The sequence below is a fragment of the Numida meleagris genome, chromosome Z (genome assembly GCF_002078875.1).
Source record: "Numida meleagris isolate 19003 breed g44 Domestic line chromosome Z, NumMel1.0, whole genome shotgun sequence".
Classification (NCBI taxonomy): domain Eukaryota; kingdom Metazoa; phylum Chordata; class Aves; order Galliformes; family Numididae; genus Numida; species Numida meleagris.
This window is the reverse complement of record NC_034438.1, coordinates 51613109-51632019: the sequence shown is the minus strand read 5'-3', so window position 1 is coordinate 51632019 and position 18911 is coordinate 51613109. Positions and strand designations below refer to the sequence as shown.

Here is an 18911-nt window from a genome sequence, read left to right as displayed (position 1 = left end):
CCCTTCCCTTCCCTTCCCTTCCCTTCCCTTCCCTTCCCTTCCCTTCCCCCTTCCCCTTTAACAGAACACTAGCTAGGCCCCTCTTCTTATCTATATAAACATCCCATGCCATCCCTGGTGAATCCTTTCTCTGGGCTACTCCCACACATCTTTATGTACAAAAACCTAGTGTTCCCAGACTCCTGCTCCACATGAGTGCAATTGAGATTGCAGACCTAAGCAATTAGAAGATAAAATCAGAAGATAATCACTATTACAAATACTTTCTGCAGGTGCAGGATAGCCTGAAGCTTTTGAATTTAGCCACACAGGTGTAAACAGGCTTTCCGCTGGCACAGCGGGCTCGTGTACCATATTACATACAGTGACATTTTTGGTACTGCTATACAGGACTTTTCTAAAACCTCTAAAACTATGCATGACTCAGGAGTAAAATCTGATTTCATTGAGAGCTGGAAAAGGCTGCAGATGTGGAAATAAATTTGGTGTTTTTTTCCCAGTAGCAGGGAAGTTTTCAGATGTTATTGATTCTACTTTAAAATAAATAAGGAAATATATTAGCTACTGACCTCTTTATGCCACTGGCTGCAGAAACCTATGTACCTTTTCACATTTACACTCCCAGATATCTGGATGGGGCTTTGATGTTTTTTTTAGTAAATATGGGACAGCTAATCTTCATCATCTGTTAGAACAAGCTAGTGGGTTTCACTAACCTTGCAAGCATAGAGATATTCCACATGGAGTTTTTTCATTCCTCTCCCTCTCAACCCAGAGTCCCCACTGTTGTGCATCTAAAATCCCTTTTCCACTCCTGTCAAGACAAGCCTGGCTGGTCAGGCTTTATCTATAGGGGAAGAAAAGAGACTTACCCATGACTACTATCTACTTCATCTCTATTATATCCACTAAAGCCGGCTAGCCCCAAGAGGGCTGGAGAATGCCAGTGGAGAGCCCCAGTTGGCCCGAGGAGTCCACAGCCCTTCACTGCAGTGTTTGGTGAAACCTCCTCTTTTTCTACCATACTGAAAACTCAGATACTTCCTATCTCCTTCAGTAACTTTACTGTCCTCATTGTTATACTGAATTCCTGCAGTGTTCGTGGAGTGTCTTTTTTGTATCAGAGCCTGCACGAACCATATAGAAGTTTCTTCTCTTTTCTGAGTGGATCTTGTTTGCGTGCCATCTCAGCAGGAGAAGCCGGCAGGCAAATAAAGGGACATAGTGGAGGGTAGAACAAGAAGAGCTGGAATAGCAAGGTTAATCAGAGTTTGCTCAGAATGTGATCCCTGTTCCTCCTTGTGTCAAAGCAAAGAGAAGAGGTCAGAGAAGTTATCATTTACTCTCAGCTTCCTGCATCACCAGCTCAGGGTTCTGGATTCCTGCACAGGAACAGAAAAATGCTGCAAAAATTTCAGTTCCCTCCATGCCTGATGCCTTCTCACTTGGTCAGGCCAGAGGACTCCAGGCTACATATCCCTCAAAAGGGAGGTGAACTGAACCTGTAAGATGTTGACAGCCCAGGGAAAATTAGGAGGGAAAGGCATGTGCTGCCTACGTCCTGGTAGGAATGGCCAGGAGAAAGATGTGGAGACGCCCTCATGGGCATGAATTTTTGAAGCTCCGGTGCCACCACTGTACAGCCTATATATCACTGTACACATATTAATATCCCTTGTAACTGTACAAAGTCAAAGCTTCTTCCTTCTCTTGCAACCAGACAACAGGGGTACTTTGAGCTATGTGCCAGCTGCCCAACCAGGCCAGCAGTAGCTTCTGCTCTTATGAAGCTTCGGGAAAAGCAGAAAGGGCAAATCAACAGCGAGAGGCCAAATGTGAGGAGGTAAAGCTAAAATGCAAGTGACCCAGCAGACACAGCTCCTGTCAGACTCACAGTGCTTTCTAATATAGTAGCGAATTGGATGAGTGAGTTCTTATTACTATCCCTCCAGAACAAAGGCCAGTTGTTCTGTCAGTGTATTAGTCATCAGGAGAGTAGGAAGTAGAGGTCCCATGCCAGATGGGTGATCACTGAGGCCTGGAGAAGCAGAATGACCAATCTCTGCTAAGGTGGAAAAGTACAGTAAGAAGGAAGCTGGGCATGGGGAAGCTCATAGGAATTTAGGTGGTTTTTTTTTTTTCTATGTAGTGTTGTCTCAGGGAAAATACAGAGCCTTGTGCTCCAATTCTAACAGCTCTTTTTTGTTACCACTGGGGAAATTTTAGTAGTCAAGCATCTGATACTGGGAAATTTGAATACAGTTTGCTTTCTGAAATCTCCCAGAGCTGGCAAATCTTTTAAAAACACACACCTGCATATATGAGGGCTGCTCAGAATGTAATGCCTCCTATTTTGTGATGTTGGCCCACGCCATCAGAGGCAGGTGTTGGTGGTATGGCAGTAGAGGTTGAACCTTCCCACCAATATCCCGTTACATGTTGTTGCCATGTGACAGATGGCAGAAGAGGAGCAGTCTGACAGAATGGCTTCTGATATGGAAATACAGATGAAGCAAAGGTGTGTCACTGAATGCCTCCATGCAGAAAAAAAATGGCACCCATTGATATTCATTAATGCTCACTGAAAATTTATGGAGACCAAACAGTGGATGCCACACAGTTAGGTAGTGGGTGGTGCGTGTCAGCAATGGTGACAGCAACAGTGGGTCACTTCTGCTGGTGCAGATTGTTACAAAAGTTGCATGCAGGCTCTTGTTCATTGCTGGTGGAAACGCACAGCTCTTTGCTCTTTGAAATAGTGTTATTGTGCTGTTTGTATCTGTTGTAGTTTCCTTAGGAACTAAGGAAGGAAACATTTCTTTCAGAGAGACTTATGTATATTTATGTGCATATGGAAATATATACATATGCACAATACTGCTCTGGGGGAAGAAAATCTGTTGATGTTTCAATGCCGGTAAGCACAAAGAGCTGCAAAAATGTGAAGGAGAGGTATGTGACTTAATAGAAGAGAGTGTTGCATGGATGGGTTTCAGTTTAGATTGCAGACAGAAGAACATAAGGTAACTTTCTGACACAGAAAAAGCAAAGAACAGGAAAAAAAAGTGCTCACATTAAAACACATTTAATTGTGTGGAGAACAGGGAAAAACAACCTATTTTTTTTGCAGCAAACTTCCTTCTTATGCTCTGATTCCACAAGCATCCACTTTTGAAACCTTTTGTTATAGCTGCCTGCCTTTTAGGTATGTAACAGTGTAAAATGAGCAGCCAGAAACACAGCGCTAATGAAATGCAAAACCATAAACTGCCATGGCTACAGGAGAAGGAATGAAAGCAGTTATTAGCACAGCATGTGCATCTTGAGTTACAAAAACCTTTCAGTGATAGTTATGGCCACTACTGCTGATTTGATTGTGTGTAGGCATAAATCTCACCACAGAGTGGGAGCTGCTCAGTAGAATTGACACCAATCTGCTGACTGAAGTGGTTGTGCTACAAAGATGTTAGGTTGAATGTGTTTGGGCGTGGTGGTGATGGGTTGACGGTTGGACTAGGTCTTAGTGGTCTTTCCCAACCGTAACGATTCTATGATTCTATGACAAGAAAAAAGGGAGACAGTAGGAAAAGAAAGAATGGTTGGGGACAGTTCATTTCTCAGCACATATTGCAGCCTGCATGCCTAAGACCAGAAGCGAGCCAGGGAAGAGCCACTGTACCCTGGAACCCCCAGGTCAGGGCCATACGGGTGCTGCAGCAGCTCGGTGTAAGCGTGGACTGCAGGGCTGCCCGGGAGCACGGTGAGCATGCAGCATCGCTCGGGGGACGGAGTGCAGCCGCAAGCAGCCAGAGAGGACAGAGCCCTGAAACGGGGTACGCGGATGCAAGCAGCAGCTGGGGGCAGACTCCCGAAGCCCGCGCTGCTGCTGCTGCCTCCCGGACCTGCACTTGGAAGCGCTGCTGTTTGATGCAGATGCCATGCAGCCTTTGCTTTCCAAGCACCTTGCCCCGAGCGAGCCGCGGGTCCTACCACCCTGCTGGGCTCTGGGTATCCCGGCACCGCCACCACGCGAGGTGTCAGTGGCACCCCGCAGACACCCCTGCGCCGTCCGCCTTCCCAGCCCTCCCCTCCGCCCCTCGTCCCGGCTCCCGGAGCGGAGGAAGGCTCCAGTGCCGCGCGGCACGGCCCGGCCGCACATCTTCGGACCCGCTCGAGGACCCCGAGGCTCAGCCACGGCCCCCGCCGCGCCCCCTCCCTCTCCCGCGCCTCCCTCCCTCCCTCCTCTCCGCCCTTCGGGGCGGCGCTTCCAGCGCGGCCGCGGCCCCCGGCTTAGGGTGCCGCTCCCGTTCCCTCTGCTCCCTCGGCCTGGCAGCGGCAGCGCCGGCGGCGAGCGGCTCGGCCATGGGCACCGTCGTGCCGCCGCGCCGGGAGCCGCCCGCCCAAGGCCCCCATGTAAGTCAGCGGCGCGGCTCCGCGCAGCCCGCGGGGGAGGGGGGTGCGGCGGTGTGGGGGCCGCGGGGAGCCCCCGGGAGCGGGGCGACGCCCCGAGATGCCGTGCCTGGTCTCCGCGGGGCCGGCACCGGGCGGACGGGACGCGCCGCGGAGCCCCCGGCCCCCGCGTGTCGCGTGGGATGTTGGCGGCCGTGCCGGGAGGTCCGCCGTGCTGCGCGGCATCAGCCTTGCTGGGTAGTCCGTGCTAGGGTTTAGGAGCTGGCAGCCTTCACTGAGCCGGCACCGTCTTTATTGTGACTTACCCGCGTGCTGTTTGGTGATGTGCTGGGTTTAGGCTCCCTCGCGTTGGGGTCAGCGCTTGGAGGGCTGTCAGACAAGGTTTCAGGATGTTAGGTTCTAGGGTTATCAATCACTACATCTGTTTTGCTGTTGTCCTGGTGGCAATGAGGTATGGCCCCATTGTGCCCGGTGGTCTGTAGGGGAACACTGAAAAGAAAGATGCAAAGCCTTGGAGGATTCACATCCCAAGCAGGTTATGGACAGTGGGTGGGAGTGGGGCTGTGCATGCCGGCAGAGTGACAGGGAGCTTCATCTCCGTGGGGCAGTATTTCTGGGCAGGTTTTCTCTGAAGGCGTTCAGCTAACAGAAGTGAAGTGAAAGTGGCACTGAGGGAAAGGCAGAAGAGAGGCAAACAGAGGGAGAACGGGACGCTGAGCCGTGGGGTCTTACAAGGTGTCCCCAGGGTGTTCAAGGTGCCCACTAAGCCCCAGGCCGGTCCCTGCTTCTTCCTGTTGGGCAGCACTCCCAGCACAGGGTTGGCTCTGCTCTAAGTGGTTACCGCTGGTCTCTCAGTACCACTTGTAGAGCAGGTTCAATGGCTGTCCGTCCTTTTTTTGCGTGTGATCAGAAGAAATGACTGCATGCAGGAAGGATGCGGAAAAGACATTGGAGATCTGCTCTGCAGAGAAAGACCTGGTTGTGTCGGTGGACAATAGGTTGGTCATAAGCCAATGGTATCTTGTGTTGCATTTTTAAAAGAGCATGGCCAGCAGGTCAAGGGAGGTGATCGCCCCACTTCTGCTCTGCCCTGTTGAGGCCACATCTGGAATACTGTGTCCAGTTCTGGGCTCCTCAGTTCAAGAAAGACAGGGAACTTCCAGAGAGAGTCCAATGGAAGGCCATAGAGATGATGAGGGGTCTGGAGCATCTCCTGTTGAAGGAATGGCTGAGAGACCTGGGCCTGTTCAGCCCGGAGAAGAGAAGGCTGAGAGGGGATCTTATCAGTACTGAAGGGCAGTTGTCAAGTGTATGGGGCCAGGCTCTTTTTAGTGTTGTGCAGCAATGAAACAAGGGGCAATGGGCAAAAACTGGAACACAAAAGGTTCCATCTGAACATGAGGAAAAGCTTCTTTACTGTGAGGGTGACAGAGCACTGGAACAGGCTGCCCACAGCAGTTGTGGAGTCTCCTTCTCTGGAGATATTCTAAACCTGCCTGGAGGCTCTCCTTTGCGACCTACTGTAGGGAACCTGTTTTAGCAGGGGGTTGGACTAGGTGATCTCCAGAGGTCCCTTCCAACCCCTATGGTTCTGTGATTCTGTGATGTCTGCCAAAGTGCAAAACCTGCACCTGTACGTGCAAAGGGGTCTTGTCCTGTTTGAATCTGAATGTCTTACCATGTTGTCTAGAAATACCTCTTTCTCTGAAGTGTGTCTTTACACATCCTGGCTTTCCTCTTGCCTCCCAGCCAGCCTTGAGCTCAGATCTGGCTCCCGGTCTCCGTGAGATCTGCAGGTGCTGAGAAATAACATCATCCTGGATACCTTTCAGTGATGGCATCCATCTAAGATCTAGACTTTAAAAAAGTAGATTTCCCACAAGCACTGAAAATGTGTCCGTAGTCCTTATTTTTAAGTAAAAAAATTCTTTGACATAGTTTTTTTGACCTCTTCTAGCTGTGTTTCCCCACGGTGCCCTAAGTTTAAAGATGACACCATCGTGTCATGACATCAGAGACTGAAAAGAGTAAACCAATGTAGAGATAGGAACTAACCTTAACAAAGCTCCCCATTCATAACAAGGAAATGAGCAGCACAGATGGCAACAGAAGGCAACAGAAGTCCCCCCAGGGTTTAAAGTAGAATGTTACTACACAAAAACTGAGAGGACTTCTTGACTTTTGATCTCCCACCAGAAAGATCCTCACCTCTGCTCCATTACTCCTTTGCCATTTTACATTTAACAAGACTACCTGCAGCCTGGAGAATTTAGCTAGTGAGACAGTTGGCAGCCCACACTGTGGGAAATAATTAAGGAACTGAGAATCCCATCAATGCGGTGATGCTCAAGAAAAGGGGATTTTTATGCATTACATAAAAATGAGACTAGGGCAGAGTCAAGGATCCCTCTAATATTTTTTGTAAACCTGCATAATTCCATATGGTGGAAGTTGGTCGTGGTGATCTTCCCACTAAGTACCTCGCTTTAAAAATGCAAAACATCCGTTTGAAAATCCTGTTCCAATTGCCACATTTTTCTCATAATTCTATTGTAAAAGAATGAAATGGCTCACAGGACTTAGCATGAGGCATGAGAGCATGCTACACAGTGTCAGTACTCCAGAACTGCCTGCCGGGGTTTTAGAAAGCACAGGCAGAGCCTCCTTAGTCAAAGGCAGGGACGCTTGTGCTGATTTCTAACATAACTGCCTCTGCAGCCAAGCTGATCAGAAGGTGTCTGTAACTATATGGTTCTGGGTGGCCTTCTACATCCTGGCACGCAGCTCACCTTGGGAAAATAGGCTGCTTGTCGCGGGTGGTGTTCCAGGTGTATGGCTTTTCCCAGAGAGCCTCAGCACAGCCTGTGGAGGTTAGAGCACCTATTGGGAGCGCTGCCTTTCCCACAAAGTCAGGGAATATTTTAGCAGTTGTTTTTACTTTGTAATTTGAGACCATCGTTCATTCAAACATTCAGTACTAAATCAAAGCTCTAATGAAATACCATGCATAGAAGTCCAGCTGAGAAAATGAGACTGTCCTGGAAGTTAACTAAGAATAACCACTGATCATTACTCAGATACTTTAGATGTGATTTTCTGTTTCAGATAACTATCTAAAGGAAGGAAGGAAATAAGTAAATTACCATTTACCATAAGAGTTGCTTTTTTTTTTTTTTTTCCCTTTCTAAATGTCATCCTGAACTCTAAAGCTTCGCTCTTCGTCATTTACAAGGTCCTGGCTTCCTGTCTAAGAGAAACGTGTTTACAGAAGGTCTGCGGCAGGCTTTTTGCACAGTCCTCAGCTATAGTGCCTCTTTTAAATTTGTGTGCTTGTTTTTACTTTTCCTCAACTTTTGTTTGTTGTTTGGAAAACAAAACCATTTCTGGAGATTGCTTGTAATGAAAATGGGGGCTATAGATATTCCAAACAAAAAATGAGGTTGTTTTATCCCTGACCCAGAATTAAAAACAAAAATGTACTTTCATATAGTGCTTGATGCAGAAAATGCTGTGCTTTTGACTGTCATCTGAGCCTTCCACAGCATCTCTGCAAGCATCTTCAAATGAAAAATATGAAATTATTTCAAGAACAGGTAACAGCCATTTAATAGTGTAGGATTTAAGATTGCTTTAAAAGTCAACAAATAAAAATGATGCTTGCATAACTCAGCCAATGGAACCCAGTATGTTACAAGCTTCCAAGTCAGGAGGATTTGCCCATTTCTTAGTGAAAACAACAGAAACAAAAGAAGAAGAAGAAGAAGAAGAAGAAGAAGAAGAAGAAGAAGAAGAAGAAGAAGAGGAAGAAGAAGAAGAAGAAGAAGAGGAAGAAGAAGAGGAAGAAGAAGAAGAAGAGGAAGAAGAAGAAGAAGAAGAAGAAGAGGAAGAAGAAGAAGAAGAANAAGAAGAAGAAGAAGAAGAGGAAGAAGAAGAGGAAGAAGAAGAAGAAGAGGAAGAAGAAGAAGAAGAAGAAGAAGAGGAAGAAGAAGAAGAAGAAAAAGTTTCTTCACTTCTTTGCACATTTTATATTTTGTCTTTAAAAATTTCATCAGCTGTCCTGAAATTACAAATTGTCTGTATTGTGTAGCATAACCACCTTTACAATCACATTTTCTTTTTTGTCTTTGTAGAGCTAACAGTCAAATTAGAAGTTCACAAATTACGCGAAGAAATTTTACCATGGAAAAAAAGAAATACATGTTTCCTTGTATTATTCTTTAGTCTAGATCTGAGCATTATCTATTATTAATTTATTTGTAACTATGTAGTAGTATTAACCCCCCTTAAAATTAGGAATTATGGTCTACCGCATATTTGTCATCAAATAGTCTCACTGAAAACAGAGTTGCAAGCAAGTAGGACGTTGTGGCACCATAGAAGCTATAAGAAAGCTGTAAAAACTTATGTTCTAACTGGGCAAGAAGAACAAGTGGAAACCTCTAGACCTGCTCACAGTGCAGGAAGTGTTTATTAATACTGACAGAAAGACAGAGTTCAGTGCTGCAACATTCCTCACTGCCAGCCATTTAATATTCTTTTCAATATCACATGTCAATTGTAAGTGGGAAAAATAAGGCAGTCCTGTCAGTAGATGTGCATTTCTGCTTCCTTCCCTCTCCTCCTAGCTTTTGGCCTGTTGCACTTCCTGCTCCATGGCAGCACATCTCTGCACCTTTGTTGGAGCTTTCAAGCCTGCACAGACTCACATGCACAGCAGCTACTCTCTTGGTTGGGAGCCCAATCTGCCCTCAGTCTCTGCAGCTATTGGGACGAAAATGCCCAGCACCATTCTATCACTGAAAGGAAGGTTGGGTGAGGGCCAGTGCTGGGTGGAAAGTGGAACATGAGATTAGAGCCACAGCACTACTGGCAGATCATAATTTTGGTATCTTACGTCTTTAAGATTGTGATAATACAGCATGCATGAAGGAGAAATGATGCAGCTTTAGCTTCTGTTTGAAAGCCAGATAGAAGATCAAGCTATGCTTTGTAACCTTGCCTCTTAAAGAGAATTAACAAGTTGGGATAAAAGCCCAGAGTGTCAAGGAGTGAGAAAGCTTAACAGAAGAACTTAGCTTTGTTCTCTGAGAGGCATTTGCATCCAGCTAACTTGGCCATTTCTTCTGCACCTTTTCCTTGACCAAGCCTGCCTGACAAATACCTCTCCCAAATGAAGCTGAGGTGAAAACTGGAACCTGATTGTTCACAGACTTACTCCTGTTCTTACCTAATGACAACAGCTTGCAACCAAGTTGATTCCTCGCTAGCTTTTGTCCAAATACTCTCAAGTAAGAGCAGCGGCTGTATTCATTCCTGTTCAAACACACCTCAGCCAGTTTTAAGTAGACTGTCTTCTCTGCTGATCTGAGGCTTAGACAGTGCAGGCTTCAGAAGACTGCATTGTGCTGTCCTGCTTGAAAATCCTGCTACAGGCATCACCCCAGCAAGGCTGCCGTCATTGTTCAACCCCAGCTGCTTCAAAGCCTGCTTGAAGTGTGCTGTATCCCCTAGTGGATGCTTGATGTGTGTCAACAAGCATGAATCAGCAATAGCAATCATGTTTATTCTAGCAGAAGTGAACACGAGTGGAACTTGAAAGAGACAAACCACATCCTTAAGACCTTTTAACCCAAGTAAAGAAAACAGACCCTTGAAGCACTGGATTGATCACACAAGCAGAGTGAATCATGTGATGGCAGCAGAAAGTGGGTCGGTTCCACTGTTTTATTTTTAGAGAGACAGGGTGGGGGGAAAAAAAAAAGTTGTGTAAAGTTTCTTTAAGTTGAAGATGAAGGCTCAAGTCATCAGAGATTGAATGAAATGATAAAAATCACATTGAAGTCATCAGCACTCTTTTGTGTGGATTTTAGATAGGTGCTGTCTTAACCCTCCTCAATCAAAGAGTCCGCTGGAACAGAGGCTGCCTTTCATGCCATGCATCTATTGCATCCTACTACTCTAGCAAGATACTGGAAACCTGATTCAAATTTTATAGGTAAATATAAATCATATAATAAACCACCAGAAACCACCATATTTTATTGTCCTAGTAAGAAAGAGGTTGTTGATCTGTTACAGAACACTGGCGACTCTACCATCTTGTGATATCTTTATCCAATTCCTGTAACTTCAATGAGAATCTCAATTCTCCTTACCTGGGGTTTTGATGGACCTCATTTTAACATATCTTCTCCAATTTTCAGATATTTGGGGATTTCCTCTCCCTTGGCAAGAAATTCTGTGCCTAACAACCTTACCAACGTCCATATCATCTATCTGTTAAACTGTGCAAAGATGTGAGAGATCTGTGCTGTGAGGAGGAGGAAACAAAGCCCCAAATCTTGCATAGCATAAATGACTTCCTCTCATCTTCCTTTTCTCCCCTTTCTCTGAAACATCAGATACAAGTTGCAGGCCCATGCTGTGGTGATACTGACCTAGCTAAAACTGCTGTGGTTGCTTACAATAAGTATTGACCGTGCACTGCTCATCTGGTAATTTTGCAAAGAACAAACAAGAAAATGCAGAAAGGCAGTATCTTGTTATGCTTTTCCTGCTCTGTGCATCAGCTTATATTCTCCTTGTGTCATATAGTAGGTGTTACCCAGTCTTTTCCTATGAGGTATATTCATAACAGAGTGCACTGACGGCAGCTGAATGCTTGTGGCCACCACTTTCATCAGAAATAATGGCTGCGTCAGAAGGACAAGCTCTCCTAGAAGCACTATGCCCTTACCTGTAATATTCAAGCTCTTTCATACATTTTTGGTGGCACAATGCACAAGGACATGCACAGCTGCTTCTGGTTACTTGTGAAAATCTTAGACTGAGTTTTCACTTCCTTATACTCAGTAACTGGTTTTGACATAAATAAAACATGTAAATGGAGAATTAAGGAAAGAGGTAACACCTACACTTGATGTAGATATTGATTTAAAAAGACATATTCCTTTGCTTTTGGGTGGGAGGAGATAACCTCCGTGCAGAAGGCAGTGACACTGAGCGTCAGCCCACGCTATCCATCTCTGGTATGACAGTGCAGCCAGGCACTGACAGGTCCCTTGTCTTGGGTGCAGGCCACAGTCTGTATCTGCCACCTCACTCAGGATGGCTTTCCAAACAGCGCAATCTCTAAGCCAGATGCAGTCAAAGGACATGATCAGAAGGTCCTTCTGTTTGAATCCTAAGCAACAAGCATGCTCTCTCTGAAAAGAAGTAAGCCCATCTCCCGTTACTGTCAGATGTTCTTTCTCTCTTTCTTGGAAACAGTCAATTTGAAGCAGAATTTGAAATACACCCAAAGACAAGTCTTGCCTTCAATGGATTTTTTGTTGTTGTTGTTTATTTGTTTCCTTCTTTAATAAATTGCCACAAAAGCCACTTAAGATGTTTCATAGTTGAAAATATCCATACTTGTTCCTCAAAACCTTGTAAGAAAAGGCAACTTTTTTTTCCCTAGTAAGGGGATAGGAGTACAACCTCTCTTGTTCCTTACCTTTATTTTCTTTTAGCTGTGTTGCCCACAGGAGGCACTACTAAGGTAAATCTTTCTTGATAAGCTGAAATTGAAAGCAGAAGGGATGTAACACATATTATGTAGGTCGATCTGAAAGTAATGTCTCCTATTTATTTACAAGAAAACTACAACGAAGAGCACAACAACACTATTTCAAACAGCAAATGCTCAGCTACAAAACAGTCTTTTTTAACATAGTCCCCACCAATAGCTGTGCTTTTTACCAGTGATGGGCAAATGCTGCTTGCTGCGCTTGTAACCATTTGCACCAGTGAAGGCAACATCGTTGCTAGGAAAATGTTGCCAACGCAGTTCATCTTTCATCAGCCCTAACAGATGTCAGTTAAAACGTGCTTAACTATATGGTGGGTGTGGTAGGACAGTCCAGACAAGGCAATGTGCTCCACAGTCTTCAAACTGGTATGAGGCCTGGTGCTATTGCATTGCAAGATAAAGGTTGTTTCCTTCTCTGATCTGACTCTGGACATTCGAGCCTTCAGCTTAGTCAGTGTCATGATGCAGCAGTCAGAGCTGATGCTTTGTCCAGATTCCAGGAAATCCAGAAGGATCACTCCTTTCCTATCCCCCAGAACAGTGTACATCGCTGTACCCACTGAGGGCTGTGTCTTGAACCTTTTCTTTGATGAGGAATTCACACGTCACCACTCAGTGAATGGCCACTTTGACTCTGGCTCATAGTGATGATACCACCTGTCGTCACCGGTAATGATGTGATCCAGGAAATGGTCACCTTCAGCCTTGTATTGGTTCAGTAGGTCCAGAAAAACTGGCATATGGTGTTCTTTCTGTTCCTGTGTGAGCATTTGTGGGATGCACCGGGTGCAAACTGTGCGCTATTCTGATGTTGCAACCATTGTTTCCAATGCATGGAAGCCAATATTCAGCTCTGTTCATAATCTACCTATTTGGTAGATGATGAGCTGATAAAGATGCTCTTCATGTCATGGTGTGACAGCTGTGCGTGGCCATCTGGAACATGGCTTGTCTTTCACATCACTGTCACTACTGTTGAAACGTACCACACACCACCTCAATGTGTGACATCCACTGTTTGGTCTCCATAAAAGTTCACCAAGTGTAAATAAATGCCAACAGCATTGCCATTTTTTCTGCACAGAGGAATTCCGTGACAGACCTTTGCTTCATCTGCATTTCCATGTTAGAAGCCACTCTGTCAGAGTGCCCCTCTGCTGCCATCTGTCACACAGCAACAACATGTAACGGGATATTGGTGGGAAGGTTCAACCTCTACTGCCGTACCGCCAACATCTGCCTCTGATGGCATGGGCCAATATCATAAAATAGGGGGAGGGCAGCCCTCGTGGGTGGATGAATGAAGATACACTTTGGACTGAAGAACTGTCAGAATGTAGGTGCCAAAGAGATGAATGTGACATGAGCTTGGTATTTTGTAAGTGTCTGAGGATAGATCGCCCTGCCACATCAGTCTGTCAGCTTCTCAGGCTTCAGCTGCACTAATGAGAGATCCATCAGAGGGAGAAAAACGACAGCGAAGAAGCCTCCTTTGACTAGGATTATGAGGCACTGCAACATTTTATTTAGTTGCTTCCATAGCAAAACATCCTCGGCAGGTGCTGCTGAGGAACTGAACCCAGATCCAGGTCAGACCCAGCCTGCGAAAATGAGGTGTCTCTTACAGTGATCTGAAACACATAGGTGATGAGTAACACCTGGAGGCAGGTTTTAAACCAGCTCCATCACGACACTGCCAGTGGAGCCAACGGGATGAAAGTCAGGCGCTCTCAGCAGAATTAACACCCGGGCCGCCCACCGTGGGCGGGGCTGCTATGCGTGCGGCTCCAGCACCGCCACTGGGGCCTCAGCGCGGCGCGGAGTGAGGGGGCCGCCGGGCGAGGTGACCGCCGGGTGGGCCTTACGCGAGCGGCCGGGCCGCACCGCGACGCGGAGAGGGGTGCGGGCAGCCGGTGGCGGAGCGGCGCCTCCGGGCGCATCGCCGGCCGGGCGCGCATGCGTCGCGTGGGCTGGTGGAGCGTGGGGGAGGGCGAGGGTCTGCCGCAGACGGGGGGGGTCGCGCCGCCCGCGCGTGCGGGCGGTTACCGCGGGGCTGAGCGCGGCGGCCGTGGGCGCGGATGCGCGGGGAGGAAGCGGCACGGCGCCATGCGGGCCCCGGTGAAGCGGCGGGTCCGCGAGGAAAAGAGGAGCGAACGTGCGGGGAGGAGCGCCTCCCCTATGCTGGGGGCCGTCAGCCAGCGGATGGTTCGGTTCGGATTGCGGCGGGTCGTGTAGGTAGGGGAGTGTCTGCGGCGTTCAGGAAAGCATGCGTCAGCCTGGCAGCAGGAGAACGTCTGCCTGCACCGAGGCCTGGCTGTCTCCGGTTTGTTTGTTAAACTTGTGCTGCGGAGGGTTAGCAGGGTACTAAAAATACTTCCGCTTTGGGGCTGCCCAAAACTTAATGTTGGCTGTAGCCAACATTAACATGGAATGTGTTGTGTGGAACACGTGTGCATCAGCATACACGGGAGTCTTGTGAGAGGTTTGTGTCTAATCATCAGAACGTCATTCGTGCAGCTTCCAAGACACCCGTTAGGGATGTTGGTTTCACATCTTCGATGTGGTTTCATTTCAGTTTGTAGCTGTTTTTACACGTGCGGAGCTAGGATGTCCTGCTCAGAAGCATCTCCTAAAGAGGTTGGCCTAGAGTTGGGAGGGCAGTGGTGCTGCTGGGTCTGACTGCTGGTGATGTGGTTCAAGGTTGCACGCGGTGATAAAGGGTAACATGCACCCTGACCTAATCTGACGTGGCTCTGGGAGTCTGCGGGCACTCTTCCTCCCATTTTCAGTATGAGGGACTGATCACCATATGTATGCTTAAAATATTTCTAGCCTGGTAGACAAAAAGAAAGATGAGATCAAATTAAAATAGCCATTATCTAACACATAACTGCGGAAGTTTTAGCGGGAGGAAGTAATTTGTTTGAAGTATTATCATCTGAAAGTGTAAACCAGTATTTAATTAACACAGTACTTCTTAAGCGAGGTTCTAATGAAAATACGAATGTAAGGGCTCACAGTAGAACAAATACTATCTATTAATTTGTGGCTGAATTTATAGAATTCAGCTTAATTTGTCATAAGAATAAATTGCTGAAGATCCAAGTTGTATTTGGTCTGCTTAAGGTGGTTGGCATTGTTGTTTTGCAAGGGTAAATGAGAAAAGCCATTTCTGATGAGCTCAGTTATGGCAGCTGTCATTGCTTTTTGCCACTCTTCTTTCATTCTCAAAGGTAAATCGTGACTGACAGAGTGATCCTAGAAAAAAAAAACAAACATCACCATGCCAGTTATAGTTTCACAGAGCCCTAATGGATTGCAAGTGGAAACTAGAAATATCTTTTACCATTGACAGCTTGGGATGGATTTCTGATAGTCCTAACATGACTATTATGCAAAATGTATGTACATTTTTTTGTTATATGTGATAAAGTCTAATATGCATGAAAAATAGGGAGAACTTGGAAAAATTGATGATTTTTTTAAATAGCATGAGGGTAGGATGCCATAATAGCCTAATGGACTTTCTTTTAAAAATTCACTGGAAAAAATGTGATTTTTATTTTTCCCTGTTTATAAGATGGAATTGGAGAAATAACTACGAAATAGTGTCAGTAATGGAGAAGCAGCTAAGGGAGAACTATTTTGATGTCAGAATGTGAGAAAGCTGAAAACCTCTTTCTTTTGCATTATTTGTGTAGTGCACAGCATGCAACCCCAGACTGTCATCTAACCTCGAGTCTTCTGTGAAAGTATAAGATTTGAGCCTTCCATAATGGCGAAGACCTTGCAGAAGTAATTTCCTGTGTATTTTCCCCACAGCAAAGGTCTATTGCACTGTAAAAACCAAAAATTAAACATAAAGGAGCATGAAATCAGACAGTCAGTGTTATTGTCATGCTTGCACAGCAGCTGCTTAGGAAGAGCTTCCCTAGCTATCAAAATGGGTAGAGAGATTGATACTGCTATATCTGTGTCAGAGATGAGCAATCCTTGTGCGTTAAGCTGGAAAAAGGCACCTCCAGTTTACTTGCCACTAAAATGCGGTAAAAATCTGACATAGCATTAGATTTCATACCCCAAGGACAGTACTTATTTAAAATCCAGTTATTTTCAGAAGGAGAACTACAAACCCATACCTGATCTGATATTCTTCATCACCAAAACGGTGGTATGTGTTGAGGGGAGAGAGGGAGGCGGTGGTGTAATTTGGGTACCTATATATTTTTTAATGGATTTTTCTTTCTCTGTGAAGCTTTTTGGTTTTTCCCAATTGCTGAAACAACTGAAAAGAGCAAGGTAAAATCGTAAACATGGGATAGGTAAACATTAAACACAATTACAAAATTTAATCAGCTATTTAGGAGGTTGGAAGAGTCCATTAGAGGAAATGTCTTGTTACGTAACTGCTGATGTTTTTTTTTTTTTAAAGTATTCAATTCCTGGGAAATTTTAATTGTTAAAACCCATTTTAAAAAATAAACAACAGCAACCAAAAATAGACTCCAAATCAACCAATGATTATTGTCATTATTATCTCCAAAAATTGTTGTCTTACTGTAACCTAACCTAATGTTGTGTTATTTAATATCTTGATGTACTTTGGCCTGCAACACAGTATGAAAGGGATTAGGAGTCAATATTTAACTCACTTTATTTCAAGGAAGTGTGTTTCACAGATACATAAACTGACTGGAGCAAGAATTTTCTTTTTGTTCACAGAGTATCAGTGAATGTATCTCTTAGAAGTTTGTTCCATTCTGCAGTTTTAGAATATATTTTTTTCTTTGATTTACTAATGCACTAATAATTTTCCTACCTAAAAGTTTCCATTTGAATAGGGGAAAGTCATTCTACTGTTTAGAATTATAGAATCATCTATACTGGAAAAGAACTTCAAGATCATATAGTCCAGTCAGCAACCTGACCTACCAAATCTGGTTGCTAAACCATCTCCCTTAGTTATGCCTCTACATGTGTCTTAAATACCTCCAGGGGTGAGGACTCCAGCACTTCTCTGGGCAGCCTGTCTCAATGCTTGATCACACTCTTGAGGAAGAAATTCTTCCTAGTATCTATTTTAAATCCCCCTGGCACAACTTGAGGCTTTTTGCTTGTGTTTATCGCTTGCCACCTGAGAAGAGAGACCAACACCATCTTCACTGCAACCTCCTTTCAGGTACTTTGAGAGAATGATGGAGTCTCACTTCAGCCTCTTCCAGATTAAGCAACCCAATTCTCTCAGTCAGTTCTCCTAACTCCTTGTTTTCTGGTCCCATCGCCAGCTTCATTGCTGTTCTCTGAACGCTTCTCTGTAACTTAATATCCTTCTTGTAGAAAGGGGCCCAAAACTGAATGCAACATTCAAGCTGTGGTCTCGCCAGTGCAAGGGGACAGTAACTTCCCTGCTCCTGCTGGTGTCTATTTCTGATACAGGCCAAGATGCCATTGGCCTTCTTCTTGGACACCTGAGCACACTGTTGGCTCATGTTCCAGCAGCTGTTGACCAGAACTCTGAGGTCCTTTTCTGCTGATAAGCTTTCCAGTTGCTCTTCTCCAAACCTGTTGGGGTTGTTTTGACCCATGACCAGGACGTGTCACTTAATGTTCATAAATTGGAAGCGACCCACAAGGATGTTCAAGTCCAACTCCTGAATGCACACAGGAGTTGTCCAAATAGTCCTTTATCTCTGGCAGCTTGGGGCTGTGCCCACTGCCCTGGGCAGCCCATTCCATGCTCACTGCTCTCTGGTGCAGTCCCTTTCCACAACCCCCACTGGCCCCTCCCCTGACACAGCTCCATGCCGTTCCCTCAGGCCCTGTTGCTGTCACAGAGAGCAGAGCTCAGCGCTGCCCTCCACTCTCCCTGTCCGGAGCTGCAGCCGCCATGAGGCCTCCCCTCAGCTCCTCTGCTCTGCGCTGAGCACACCCAGGGACTGCAGCTGCTCCTCATACATTTTCCCCTCTAGACCTTTCACTATCTTTGTAGCCCTCCTCTGGATGTTCTCTAATAGATGTGAGCACAATGAAGGAAGGACATAAAACTGCAGTCAGTGCTGGAGGTGAGGCTGCATAGCACAGAGCAGAGGGGACAACCTCTCCCCTTACCCAGTGTCAGCGCTGGGCCTGGTGCACCCCAAGGTATGGTTAGCCCTTTGGACTGCTAGGGCACAATGCTACTTCACATTCAACTTGCCATCAATCAGAACGTCCAGATCCCTTTCTGTGGGGCTGCTCTTCAACCTCTCATCCCCTAGTCACGTATATCCAGGACTGCCCTGTCCAGGTGCAGAATCTGGCACTTGCTCTTCTTAAACTTCTTGTGGCTGGTGATTGCTCAGAACTTTAGTTTGTCAAGGTTTCTCAGCAAGACCTCTCTACCCTTGAGGGAATCAACAGTTCTTCCCAATTTAGTGTCATCAGCAAACTCACTTAGTGTTCCTTTGAGTCCTGCATCCAAGTCATTTGCAGAAACATTAAAGAGAACTGCCCCTAAAATAGAGCTCTGAGAAACCCCACTAGTGATTGGTTTCCAGCTAGATTTACTTTAACTCCCTGAGTATTGTTGAATGCCATACAAGTGGACTTGGCCCATTGACTTAGTCTAACCAGATTCCTCTGGAAACCCTTCCTGCTCTCAAGCAAATCAGTATTCCTGCCTGACTTGGTATTGTCAACAAACTTAGTGAGGGTACACTCCATCTCCTCATCCAGATCATAAAACTAGCTCCATAACTGATCAATGGAGAACGTCACTGCTGACCAGCCACCAACTGGACTGATCTCCATTTGCTCTTTGAGCCCACCCATCCAGTCATTTCACCCAGCTAACTGTACATCTGTCCAAGCCATGAGTAGCCAGTTTCTCCAGGAGAATAGTGTGGGAGATGGTGTCAAACATTTCATTAAAATTCAGGTAGACAACATCCAC

General features: G+C 45.9%; 1 protein-coding gene across 5 annotated transcripts in view; it reads left to right on the top strand.

Moving 5' to 3' along the window:
* The window catches only part of GNE (glucosamine (UDP-N-acetyl)-2-epimerase/N-acetylmannosamine kinase), a 37099-nt gene continuing 22456 nt past the window's right edge, over positions 4269-18911 (top strand). Inside the window, exon 1 of one of the 5 annotated variants that reach the window (XM_021379794.1) lies at positions 4269-4413. In XM_021379794.1, coding sequence (XP_021235469.1) covers positions 4363-4413 — 51 coding nt within the window. In that variant the 5' untranslated portion in view covers positions 4269-4362. The other 4 variants (XM_021379795.1, XM_021379796.1, XM_021379797.1 and 1 more) reach the window with 4 other exon arrangements.